Source organism: Bicyclus anynana, chromosome 4, assembly GCF_947172395.1.
Source record: "Bicyclus anynana chromosome 4, ilBicAnyn1.1, whole genome shotgun sequence".
Lineage (NCBI taxonomy): Eukaryota > Metazoa > Arthropoda > Insecta > Lepidoptera > Nymphalidae > Bicyclus > Bicyclus anynana.
The window spans coordinates 9,479,054-9,493,757 of NC_069086.1; the positions used below are offsets into that span (position 1 = coordinate 9,479,054).

The 14,704-nt window shown below is 34.2% G+C and overlaps 1 protein-coding gene across 4 annotated transcripts in view; it reads right to left on the reverse strand.

The window, feature by feature from the left end:
* The window catches only part of LOC112043271 (protein ECT2), a 48,648-nt gene extending 33,944 nt beyond the window's left edge, over window positions 1-14,704 (reverse strand). For 3 of the 4 annotated variants that reach the window (XM_052881176.1, XM_052881174.1, XM_052881173.1), the window contains exons 1-2: window positions 14,420-14,704; window positions 8,540-8,747 (exon numbers count right to left, since the gene is read on the reverse strand). In XM_052881176.1, coding sequence (XP_052737136.1) covers window positions 8,540-8,747; window positions 14,420-14,492 — 281 coding nt within the window. In that variant the 5' untranslated portion in view covers window positions 14,493-14,704. Of the gene's footprint in view, window positions 1-8,539; window positions 8,748-12,360; window positions 12,444-14,419 lie in introns of all 4 variants that reach the window. The other variant, XM_052881175.1, reaches the window with a different exon arrangement.

A 14,704-nucleotide genomic window follows, 5' to 3' on the forward strand; every position in this document is an offset into this window, starting at 1 on the left:
AGGACATTCATTAATTTCAACGCGTACCTAGCTACGATCAACTGGTAGTTGATCAGTTTAATCAACGGATCGATCTTCACCTGCGTGACGACACCTGTCTTTGTAGTAGATAACGACGCGACGTCTCAGATCAACTAGTAACGTCTATAATACAATGAAGTTGTAATAATAACTGTAAGTAAAACGTGTAATAACAAAATGCTTTTATTCCTTGATAGGCATGTTCAATCACGCCTAATAAAAATACTTAAGGTAGATTTGGAACGCGCTTGTCTAGTGCTAGCCACTCACCATCCGTTAAGCCCACATATGCCTGCAGCGCTAACGACTTGACGTCCGACAAAATTGATCGTGTGTTGATCGCGATCATCACATCGCGACTAACACACGATCAGTTTTATCGGCTATCAAGTCGCGCCGCAGGCATGTGAGCTTATTCGATCGTCAGTGGCTGACATAGGAACTGCCTGTTTAGTTGTTCACTACTATTAAAACCACACACTACCGCCGTATCAGCCGTATCAAAGATATAGGGCCCCAGGACTTCAGGGGAAAGTAAAAATTAGTAAAATATAGATAATCCACAATCTCTTTTTTTTTTCCAGGTTAAGCGTGAGCCCAAAACTTGGAAACATCCTACATAGGTTAAGTCACTATCATATTTATTTTAAGCGAGCATTTTTGTTTCTTCTGTGAGAAATCTTTACCTTTCATTTGGGCAAACGAATGAATGGTAATTAATTAACCATAAATCGGTTACTTTGGCCGATATAAAGATTAACTTTAACTGTCCAAGGTAAACAATGTGAGTCAGGAGAACTCCCAAGAAGAGTGATCAGCAGATATTCAAAATTAAATTTCGCCAAACAAACAAGTGGCGCGGCGTCGGCCGGGCGGAATAATAAACAAATATTATTAAGAACAGTCAGAATTGACTTACCGCCGACCTAAGTAGGCTTACTTTTAGCCCTAGTATGTATGTAGTTTTTTTTTTCTGACTGAGTATTATGCTGAAGGATCCGGACTGGTTACTGGGACTACAAAAACTTCAACAAATAATTTTTTTTTTCTTTACAAGTTAGCCTTTGACTACAATCTCACCTAATGATATGATGCAATCTAAGATGGAAGCGGGCTAACTTGTTAGGCGTAGGATGAAGAAGAACAATTTACTGGTAGGGTGGTAACTAGCCAAGGCCCAAGGCTCCCACCAGCTAGAGCTCGAGTAATTAAGAAAGGTTTTCTTAATTCCATCGGCCCACCCGGGGATCGAACCCAGGACCTCCATCTTGTAAATCCACCTCGCATACCAATGTGCCACGGAGGCCGCCAAGGCCACGGGTTTGGGCGAGCGCAATTGTACTAACAGGGTGACAAAAACGTAGAGGTCTTTGTCCTAATTAATTAGCAGCATCACCAGAGAGGTTAGGGGAGAGATCCCGAACCTAATTATCCGAAGGAGCCGACGAAGATTTTGAATAGATGAACGTTACTTATTCTTCACATTACGCTACAGGCTACAGCGTATAGCAATCAAAGTCCGCACCTTTCAGTGTCGTACTAGCTTTGAGTTCCACATCCAAACGAACCAAGTCAAACGAGTCAAGTGAGAAAAAATCTCTCAATAAACGCAGTCAGGTGTTTTATTAACATATTTTTCTGATTGTGCATTGTCGTAGACTCCTGGGGTAACACAGGGAGGTATGAGTGAACGCGAAAGCATGCCCGTGCTGCCGTGTAAACCCAAAACACTGTAACTTGAGTTACAGTGTTTTGGGTTTATAGCGCTCATTTGACTAATTTTGATGAGCTTTATACCCCAATAAAAAAAATTTGATTTTTTTTAAATATTTATGGAGATATGAGTATACCAACAAGACTGTAATTCGAAAAAAGTCATAGTTTATAAAAGCATAAAACTGTAATTTGAGTTACAGTATTTTGGCTTTACTTTTTTCGCGATACAAAAGTTACAGTGTTCTCCCTAGCCAATAGTTTTTGAGCCATCAAGTAGAGCATTTTAGCCTGCGGGAGGTTCCTACATTCAGTGGCCGTTTGGCAATGCGTGTGAGTGAACGCTACAGTTAGGTTATAAAAGATATTAGTGCATCGGGTAAATTACTTTTGCAAAAATGATTACAAAGCAATATACAACATTATAATTACTCCACGATGGCGTCAACATTAAACCATGTTTTGATTGAATAGGAAAATATTAATAACAAAGAATGTTCTGAACCTAACAGGCCATACGATAAGGAGATACGGTCAAACAGACCAGAGGTTGACAACTACTATAAGAATTCAGAGTTTATTTTCGAATGTCGCTATGATATAAGTCCTTTAATACCACTAAGCCCTCCCCCAAGCCATACCCCAGAAAAATCAAGCAAGCGATGAAAAAACAACCAAAAAAATTAAACAGCCCCAACAGACTATTAAAATTGGAACATTTAACGTAAAATCTGTAAAAATACAGAAAAAATTTTAGAACTAACATGCAATATATTTATGTAGGGCTGCACAATCAAAAATACATATTATGCTACAAAGGTGAAACAATCGGCCAGAATGGAGTTGGTTTTTTAATAAAAAAAGAACTTAAATGTTAAATTACAAGCTTTTTAGCACATTCAAATCGAGTTGCGCTACTAAAATTGAAATACAATGAAGAAATCAACTCATTCTACGAAATGCTTCGGGTTGCTCAAAGCCAGGCAGAAGAAAACATCGTCGTTATCGGTGATTTTGACGCAAAAGTTGGCCAGTTCAAAATAGAAAACCTTGTAATGGGAATATTCGGATATGGAAAGAGAAACGAAGGAGGAGATATACTCATTGGAACATAGAATGTCAATTATGAACTCTTTAAAGCTCGAGCAAATCGAAAATGGATCTGACTCTCGCCATACGGCAAAGTAAGAAACGAAATCGATTTTATTTTGTCTAATCACCGATCGAAGGTAAGAAACGTAGAGGTGCTATGGCCCTGCCAACCTAGAGTACTGGGTTTTAAAATATACCAACCGGAAATGCAACATGTAGAAGAAGATATCCAATTTTCTTACAACAAACTAGCTGACACTATCATCACCAGCCTACCACGTAGATATAATAATACAGAACTAAATACTATAGACAAAATACTCAGTGAAACTATGCGAATTCTTCTTACAAGACGAACTGAACTTATGAAAACAAAACAAAAATCTAAAGAAATGGCAGAAGAATTGAGACAATTATTTAAAGCTTCAAGAAAATCAATCAATAATGACTACAAACACTAACAAAACAATAGAGAACATAAAAGACTACAGAAGCACGAAAAAAGCCTCAAAAAAAAAAAGAAGTGACCACACACAAAACCTGGATCCAAAACTTGAAACTGAAACTAAAACCAGACAAGATATCATGAACTTCGCTACAGATTTCTACATACACTTAAATAATAATACATCAAACACAATATCTTGTTCTAGAACCAAAGATTCAATAGGAAGCCCTCCAGACATATTATGTGATGAACCTGTGGTTGAACATGGAAGTTAGCAAACACATTCAAAAACTCAGAACAGAAAAGCCCTGCTGCCATGTTAGCCCGTCCACTATATGCCTATGAACAATAACACAAAAAATACAGTATTTCAGTTAAACATATTGAAGAGCTACTTATAAAGCCAAGAAACTGTAACTATAAATAGAGTGTTTTGGTTTGACAAGTAAGCTTAATTTGTTACGCCTTTGCTATGACAATACAAGTTTATAAAGATTATTGCAAATGTATTTACAGGATTGCCTTAAAACTTACATGGCTATATAGGTTACAAAAATATCTTTCGATTGATACCTAATACTACACATTTTATAAGAATAATGTAGCTTAAATCAACCAAAATGCAAAAAAACTTTTAAACGCCGATTTCTCAAAACTGGGTTTTCTGAGATACAGTGTTTTGGGTTTACACGGCAGCGTGGGCCTTACGAGCAAGTACGGGTTCGTTGTTTAATATGACGTATAAAAAAAGACTACGTACGCTGCCTCATTGTCGGGGGTTGGATTCGCGGGACGTGAAAAAAGTGTGGACGTACCCTGATTCTCATAAATTTGTTTGGATATAATATACCTACGGCTGTAGGATGAACTAATGAATGCACCCAGTAGGGTTTAAGTTAATAAGAGCTTGATGCTCTTGAACATATTACAGCGGTATTCATCAATCACTATAAAAGAAGGGACAAGTCAAAAGAGAGTATTGGTGTTGATTAAAAAGTTATTGAACGAATGTTAGTATGTGAGCTAATGAATCTGAAGATGGAATATTATTGAAAATATATTTTCTAGCAAACGATAAAGCGTTATAAGAACAACCTACGTCACATTAGCAACGCAAAGGCTTTATTATATTGACAAAACCTTGACACACATTTCTATTTGGACGGTGATGTACAATTTTGCGGTAGAAAAGAATTAAAAAATTTATAGGCGTAACTAAAACCAAAATTTGTTTTCTGTAACAAAAAAAATATATACATTCCTGATTCCCACATTAGTTATTTCAGTTAACTCTTATGCACTCTCACCACCCGTTTAACGTAATAAAGAGATATTATTATATGACTAAGCCCTCGTTTAAGTCTCATGTCTTTTTAATCATTATGTCATATCGTACGTGATTGTCTAATTGAGCATGAGCATGCCAGACCTTTGTCATTCAAGAAAGTTTGTCAGCCTATGCTACAATAGGTATACCATACCATATACCGGAGAATGGGCTGACATACTATGTAGTTCGGATCATGGTGATACTGAGCTAGCAATCGTTCGTGTATATAGGGCATCTTATATTAACTACGTAAATTAAGTACTTGGACTATCGAGGGACTGGACATTTGAAAGGCAGTACAAAACTTGTAACGTCAAAACGATCGTCTTACATATTGAACATTACAATTATATTGAATTTTTTGGGTCATAGTTACAATCCGTCGACATAACAATCTGAATTGGCGTGTTGTATTCCCATTGAATTGATTAGAATAGTACTCAATAGTTTAAAAGTCCTTGAAAAATGGTAATAAATGCCGAAACTGAACCCAGTCACACACTTGTGATCTCGAATTAGAGGTCAGAGCCATTCTTGTCAGCGACACACAGCTTGAAATATAAAAATATTCATTATCCTTTATATTGAGGCAAAATGGTCGTAAACATTTCCGTTCTAGCGGGTTTATGTCCGGATTACTGACACAACTGACCAAATGAAACAACCTTCCAAACGTACGCATCTAGGTCTTGTTTTAGTATATCTAGTTAGTTATTGGAATATATTTTTACACTAACACTTGAAACTGGTTATGTAATGTCATGTCTGTATTTTAGCATAAATTATCTACTCGAACCGATCGTAAAGAATGCCTGAGATGTTGTAATTTGAACGAGATGGTAACAATAAGAATATTTATACAGATATAGAATTTCTTTCTTTTTAGCGTCATAGTAATATTTCTAATAAGTTTAAGTAAGATAATAAAAATTAAAATTCAATAATCAAGAGGGAATATTAGTAAACACTCCTTTTTTCTATTCATCGTGATATGACAGTTTCAGAAAATGTGTGCGCTGTATTAAATTAAAAATGATTGACTTACTGCTATTTATAAATACACGGAAAATATTTGGGTATTGTGTATGAGGTAAATCGGCAAAAAAATCGTCTACAAAGATCAACTTACGAACGTGGTAAAACGGGGTTTATATCGAATGTAAACATGCGATTAATGGCATTTAGGAAAAAGATACGTGAATATATATTTGTGCTTTTATTATAATAATATCGTCCCGTTTTTAACGCTCTTCTTGGGAATCTGTCACAAAGTTATGTATATCAATGGTATATCATAAAAAAACGCGTGCGTCTCGGGACGCTCGGCAGAAGTGATAACTTAAACTTGAAATGATTCATAATAAAATTCAATTAAATAATAATTGAGATTCAATTATTAAGAATCATTAAGTATGGTATGGTGAACATTTTGACAGCAACAAAATAGAAACTTTTAAAATAGTTTTGTGGTCGTAAAATCAATCCGAAATTCGCTCTGTCAGGTGCAAGTGTCAAAGGTGCCAACTTCAGGTGTAACGCGTTACGTTACCAATCGGTTTACCCTCGCATAAGAAGTTCATCACTTCAAAAATACACTTTATAAGTCATATTGTATTTTTTAATGTTGGATTATTATTTTCAGTACAAATCTCGTCCCTCGGGCCCAGTTAGACCACTCTATAGCTACGCCACTGCACTGGCTGGCAGTGGACTTATAAACCTTTCAGGACTCACAAAATGAAGGTCTGGCCATCATATGCTCTTATCTAATAATTTAACATTATTTGTGTCGAAGTATGAGTTATGGATATTTTTGAGAACAAGTGCCAAATTACGCACAAGCAAGTACAGCTAACGGAAGTTGAGATGGACACACGTAGGGCGGAAGCAAGTGTTAACTGCTGCCAAATTTCACACCCGTATGACAGAGAAACATACCCATTTTAGTTTCCAGTACACAAATTACTTAATAATCATATCGATTCAAATTTATTAATTTTTATTTAAATTAGGCTTCTATATAAGCACATTTGAAAAGTTAAGTATACATATTATAAGCAAGTATGTCAGTATCTAACTCTACCATCATCCATCCAGAGTTTGTGAGGGTTTCTACTCCCTCACAAACTCTACTGTCTTTGTAATCTTAATATTTAAAGGCGAAAGGTCATCATGAAATCTCGAAAATCACTTGACGTACAACGATGGAATTCTAGTCTAGTTACTTGTAACATTTAGTAGACGTCCGCCAAGAACGCATTTCGCAAGAGGGCCGGATTAAGGATGTCCAAGGGCGGACCTCTTTAATCCGGCCCTATTATTTCAATAACGTCAACGCTAATACATAACATTACGAGCTAGCAAACTTCTGCGGGATCGTTATCCACCGCGCGGTGTGCCAATATTTTTTAATTGCAAATAACGATCAGTTTTAGCACAGCCGTCAAAGTGTTAATAGCCCAATATAAAAACCGTAACTGTTTACAATTTCACTAACTAAACTAAATATTCATCTACGTAACAGATACCTAAACCACTGAATTATTGTTATAATAGAAATGTTAAGTAACAAATTCTCTTTCCGTATAACGAAAACAATTGAATATCAACCAACCAATCGAAAAGGGCACTTGTCGGATATTCTATACATACATCTCACAAATATAAATTATATAATAAAATATTTAGATTAATTTTAAAATTAATAATTTTAGTAATTTTCGAAGTAAGTAAAAAGTAATTTTAATTTTTTAATTAAATAACACACCAAAATCTAACATGTGCTTATAGAAATTATAAACTGGCTTGGAAAATAATTAGTCTTTCTTTAATTTCTGGACATTTTAAATTTTCAGACATGTGCCCTTAAGTTTTTTTATTCTGTACTGATTGAGATTTGAGTATTATATAAAAATGTTTCAAACGATCACAACAGTACTTTGAAATTGAGAACGGTATTCAAATTGCTGACAAGACTGCATACAACTTATTTATAGATGCATTGTGTAACATAAATTCGAAATATACTCATCACAAATAGTAGTTGTTATGCTTCACTGATTCCGCAATATTATTATATGGAAAATATATAATAATATTGTGGTAGGTATCGGCAGGAATGGAACCCGGCCCTTTGACTATCCTGAGCCTGAGCGCCTTACTAACTTCGCACCGATATAAAGCATAATGTATATTACGACTCTATTTATGAATATTTACCATATCTTTAAAACATCACAAATAATATACTCCTTGTGTTTGGATTTAGGAATGAGTACAATAGTCCAGCGGGCGGAGATCGAGCCCTTAGCATCTCATTGTTGAGTCCTTTTCATGTGGAGATGTAGAGACATGAATAATATACATTGTATGTATGTTTTGAAGTTACCTAGGTGCCAAATATCAATCATTATCAACCCATATTTAGCTCACTGCTGAGCTCGAGTCTCCTCTGAGAATGAGATGGGGTTAAGCCAATAGTCCTATCTATCCTGGCCTATGCGGATTGGCAGACTTCACACACGCAGAGAATTAAGAAAATTCTCTGGTATGCAGGTTTCCTCAAGATGTTCCTTTCTTTAAATATTTCATATAAGGTTGTCTAGAGGAGATCGCTTTTAGCGATAAGACCGCCTTTGCGCATCTTACTTTTCTATTTTTTTTTCTTCTCTATTTTTATTGTATCTTATTTGTGTGCAATAAAGAATTAAAATAATAATAATAATAACATTAATGTTTTTCCTTCACATTTTGAGACACGTGATATTTTTTATAATGCACACAACTGAAGAGTTGTAGGTGCATGCTCCGGACCGGATTCGAACTCACACCCTCCAGAATCGGAGGCAGAGGTCATATCCACTTGGCTATCACAATCAAAAAATACACTGCCAAATATGATGCTTGTTAATTTACATAGTACTAACAATACTGACCTATATTTTGCTTTGTGTGCTGCATCGAAGAGTTCCCCTTCGAAGGGTGCGGTCACAAGGTAGGACGGGGGCGCCGGCTGCGGCTGCGTCGATGGCAGTGCCTCGGGCCCGCGGACGGCCGCCACGGGGCCCAGCCGCTCGCAGGCCGCGCGAACTCTCTCGCACTCCAGGCACGATTCGTTCACGTACACCATCGGCGTCGACGGGCCTGACGACGACATTATAACGCTTTCAATAGTGTCACTCAAGTGGAGCCGGATGTAGTCGGTTAGACGGAAGACATTGCATTCGTAATTATTAAAACCATGAACTAAGTGTTTCAGATTATGTAACACATTTATATACAAGCATGAATTCAGTAATTACAACTAGTGTGAATAGCTATGTATATTATGGATAAATAATTACGTAGAAATGAAATAATGTTTGTTTTCTTAGGGAGTAAATCAAAATTATGAAGATTATATACATTTTCTATTAAGTTACCCTTGTTTATACAATCTATGCGCATTTCGATCACTTGATTGAATTAGTACCTATTATAGTATATATAATAGTACCTACTTATTAAATTATTACTATTACGTGTATAAGAAGTTATTAAAACCATGAATTAAGTGTTTCAGATTATGTAACACATTTATATGTACAACATGAATTCAGTAATTACAGCTAGTGTTAATAGCTATTTATATTATGGATAAAAAATACATAGAAATTAAATAATTATTGTTTTCTTAAGGAGTAAATCAAAATTATGAACATTATATACATTTTCTATTAAGTTATACAATCTATGCGCATTTCGATCACTTGATAGTACCTATTACGTGTATAGGAAGTAATGCATAACGAAGGTTTACTCAAATAATGAAAATATGGAAGGTACTACGTCACACACGTGATTTGACGGTCCAAATGCTAACTAAATATAGACATTATGTTTAAATTCCAAAGAAAGGCATATTTCGCGCAAGGAAGTCGTGAGCAGTAAGCATGACTTATCTGATTACGACAAACCACATTGAAATTAACCAGACGACTACATTTAACATTTTCATTGGTCCTTTTGGGATTCGCCACTAATTCACTCGTGTAAATAACAGCCCAATGCATCTGATTGTAATTATATGAGAAGATGAGAAGAATAAGAGTTGAACTCTCTTTTGCAAAGAGAGTTCTACTCTTGTTTCCAAATCTTTTCTAATATTCTATAGAGTTCGAGTTTGTGGTGTTGTAGAGCGTAATCTCTGCATTTATTGAACCGATTTTGAAAATTCTTTTACCACAAAAAAAAAACATGTTTGTTGTAAGTGTCATATGCTACATTTTATTCCCGTATTCCCAAGGGAATGGCAACTACGCGGGTGAAACTGCGGGGCGTGCGCTAGTGTTTTATAACATAAAAGTTCTAAATATAGAAGTAGACGTAACGCAATAAACCAATCTGTCGGGCGAGTGTTTAAATATATTTTATCAATGTCGCATACCAGGGAAAATTCAACATTATTCGGCGTAAAACGTAATATGACGTCCAATGAATTGTTAACTCAGGTTATTCTTATTGTAGTGGAAACATTAATGTTTGTCGACCTTTCGGGATATGTTCCCGCCGCGTCACGGCAGCGGACAGCGGTTCAGGGCCGCTGAGCGCTGATTCACCGCTACGCTACGGGAACACCCGGCAATTTTGGCATTGCGTATCTACTGGCTGATGATTCTCTATTTCGTATCGGTAACCGATGAAGGCGACTATAATACGTATAAGACAAATGTTCCTGTATTTTCCAATCAAACCAAATAAAATGTACTAGCCGACGTCCTACACTTTCATCCGCGTAGTTTCCGTTCCTGTGAGTATATGAGGATAAGATATAGCCTATGGCATTCAAAAATTATGAGGCTTTCTGGTGATAAAAGAATTTTTAAAATCGGTTCAGTAGATTCAGAGATTAGTTCCTAAAACACCACAAATTTCTCTTTATATTATTAGTATAGAATATAGATAATATTAAAAATTGTGAATAATGAATATTATTGTACAAGTATTTAAAAAAAAAATTGCGTTTGTATGTGAACCTGAAAGAGTGTTAACATAGCGAAAGTATACCTAGTACCTATATATATCTACACTAATATTATAAATAGGAAAGATGTGCATATGTATAAGGAATAATCACAAAAACTACTGATCCAATTGGAAAATTCTTTAACCAATAGAAAGCTACATTATCAGGCAGTTAAATAGGCTATATTTTATCCTCGTATTCCCACGGAAATGGGAACTACGCGGGTGTAACCGCGAGGCGTGATGTTCTGCTAGTCAATACTAAAATATTGTTTGTTTGTATGTTTTGAATCGCCTCTGAAACTACTAAGTTAATTTGAAAAATGATTTCACTGTTGGGAATCCACACTATCCCCGAGTGCTATAGGCTATATTTTATCCCTCTATATATCTCTTTTTTTATACTCTTATGGGAACGGGACGGGACTCACGCGGGTGTGACCTCGAGGAGCGAGGTTCTGCTAGATTATATAATACATTTATCATCTGTCTCTTAGTGGTTGGTAAGCAGCTATTTGTTGGTAAACAGGTTTACTGTCATAGGCCAATCTTTTAATATTAAGTGCATACAAAAACAATCTGCTTAGCTCGTTCAATTTACAAAAACAAACATGTGTGGCTAAACCATCAACATGAAATAAAGTATGTATACCAGAATGGAAGTCCTAGTAGAAACCATGTACAGTTTAACCCTTGGCATTTGCTCGCTTAGAGTTAACTTCACACCACTAAATACAAAAACCTTTGTGCAGAATTCTAACGAAAATCTTATGTTTCATCATTAACAACTCATATTCGGCTCACTATCGAGCACTAGTCGTCTCAGAAAGAGAGAGGTTAGGCCTTAGTCTACCACGCTGGCCAAATGTGGATTGGCAGACTTCACACACATTAAGAAAATTCCCAGGTATGCAGGTTTCCTCATAATGTTTTCCTTCAATTTGAGACACTATGGAATGTTTATCAAAAATAAATTAAAATTAGGTCTATCTGTTTTCATGGCTCAACAAGATTTACAAACACATTAACTTTTATATGGATTTAATTATATAATATATCGAGATCATACCTACAGGATAGCCAATTATCATTAATAATACTTAATTAATTATTATTATCTCCTTATAGGAGATATGGATATTTACCCCAGTTTGCCTGAACTTGAGACCAGTGGCGTTGCAAAACAAGGGTTTGGGGTGCACAACTTGGGTAGGCTCTATACATATTAATTGGAAAATTCCTCCTTTATTTCATAGAATTTATGCTTCTATGAAGTGATACTGCTACTGCTTGAGACAATTTAGTTTGGAGTATTTTTTTTATACTGATTCAAAATTTTCCAAGATAAATCCCAGAGAATAAACTATTACATTATAATATTATGGTCCATCGTTCTCTTGTTCTATAGAGATACAATACAATACTATGACCAACATTATTTTAATTAGCTTAAATATTTGTTAGTCATTATATGAAAAACTAATGGTGTTTTGCATATTATTATGATGATAACACTACCTAAGTCACTTTTGTCAAAAAAAAATATTCAGACTCAAGTAAACAAGTTGCTTAAATGAATTGATATTATCATTAAAGCTTCACTCACAGGAAAACACATAAAATTAACATAAAAAAAAACTATTTGTACCTTTTAAATTCAGTTAAGACACAAAGTTGGTCACACACTGTAGGGTTTTTTTTAATTAAAGGTTTGTTTGGAGCACAGGACATGCAATTATGCGTGCAGACTCACATCCTCCTCCGAGGTATGACCGCAATTGTTCTACCAATGCTAGCATGGTTGGCGAGCGTGCCGCAAACCATGCTTTACGCCATCTGTAATATCTGCCAGTAGAGTCATCCAGTCATTGCTCCTGATATTATTTCATATCAGTCAAGCTGTACATGCATATACAGTTATATCATATTTTGAAGTGTGTAAGCCTGTTACTGAATAACAAATTCCTAGTAACATGTTATTATTTCACTACATCCAATCATTTTATAACACTGTTACTGAGGTATTTTATATAACAATCATATAAACATCTACATCATTAAATGTTTGTAGGAGTTATAACAATATGGGATTGTATTTGTTTTAACATTCTTTAATAAGAACATCAGTTATTACACCTAATTAAAATATTAAGTAAACTTCATCAATTTAATTAGTATATTTTTTATTATTATGTATATCAGTGATATTTCCTTGAAATGAAACCACTATCCTATTACTGATAACAACATAGAAGCAGATCCACTTGAATAAACAATATGATATCTGATAAATACTTAACATAAAATGATCTCTGCTCAGTAGAGGATAAATTCAGTCATTAACATTTTTTAAGTAAAAATTACACAGCCTTCTTGTATATACTTAATAAAATATTAATAATGAAGTTAAATACAATAAACAGTTCAAAAATTTCAAAAACTTTAAAATGCAATTCAAAAATAGATATAGCAAAGGCTGGAATTTATTGTTTTACTCTCTGGAATCTTCTGGATGATGTCAAAAATCTTTTAAATGACAGTATTGTATTTACAAACATACTTAAAAGAAGACTGAATAGATACTTTTTGGGACAACCTGTATAGCATCACAGTAAAAGTACACTCACACAATAATTATGTAATTTGTTTTACTAGCCGCTAATATATTTTTTTCTTTTTGTTTGTTTTTTTAGTTTCTAATACTGTTTAATTAATTATAATAAACAGTAAAAACCAACTGTGGTTTATTTTGCACTATGGTTAGGCTTAATTTAAATGTGTTTTGTAAAAATATAAATTAAAAAAAATACCAGAAATACCTGTCTCTTTTGTGGACAACAGAGTGACAATTTGGGTTAGGCCGCTCATTTATCATTTTGTCTTCAGATATATATTTTGGGTCACATGTTAGGACTACACTCAGCATTGTGAATAGCTTATTTGTTTGTGATATTTATTCCTATACTACAGCCCTACTCAATGTGTACTGTTTACGAAGAAACAAATTAAAAATGGGGGTATAAATCACTATTCATTTCACACTTAATTATAATGATTATACTTACTTAACTTGGTCTTATATTAATGAAAATAAATTTGACTATTACGCTTAGAACATTTAGAAATAGATAATATAATATTTTGAATTACATTTGATGAAAAAATAAAAACAATACATAATTTGAAATAAATTAGTTTTAAAATGACAAGTGTTTCCTACCTTCATTACTAATATGTTTGCAGTGCACCATTGAGTAGGGCTTTATAGATTGGAAGTTAGTTACGGGTTAGGATCTTATCTGTTTGCTGCTGACACACTCGCCTTCTTCTATTTCTATTCACTTACTTCACAAAAATACTTGCTTTGACTATTTGAGACATTTTTATTTAACATATTAAAAAAAAGCTACTGCAATAGCCATATTTGAAATTATTTTTATTCAAATAACTAGACACAAAAAGTCAGATCAAATAATAAATATTTCATTATTATGGACACAAAACAAATTCCCCAAATAGAAAAATTACATAACGCAAAATAAATATTTTTCTAATATGTAACAATAATGCAAAAAAAATTACAAAGTTATTTTTTTAAATATTATTACTGTGTGGTACTTTTGACAATGCAAAAATGCATGGAATTTAAATCGTGATATCTAGTAAACAGAAGTCAAAATACATTTTGATAGAAAAAAACATTGTAAATATCATTTGGTGGTCATAAGCCCTCCCTAATCTTTAATAATGCTTTAAGAGGTTCATGGAATATACTGATATCTAATAAAAAACAAGGTTTATGGAAAAATTACCATCAATATCTTGATTTTTGTCAGTTGCAGCAGTGCTTCCTGTTTGTGACATGCCCTTAGACATTTCGTCCATCTTGCGTACCAATGATTCGTTATATCAATCACAAAACATTTATAATCACTATTTACAAAACTTTAATAAACATAACTGATCACTTCACACTTTGAGAAATACGGTCATTAATTAAATAACTTCGACCTGTCCAATCTAAACACATTTCTGTAATTTTTCACTAACACGACGACGAAGCGAGTACAAATTATGAAATTGAATGAATCAGTAGA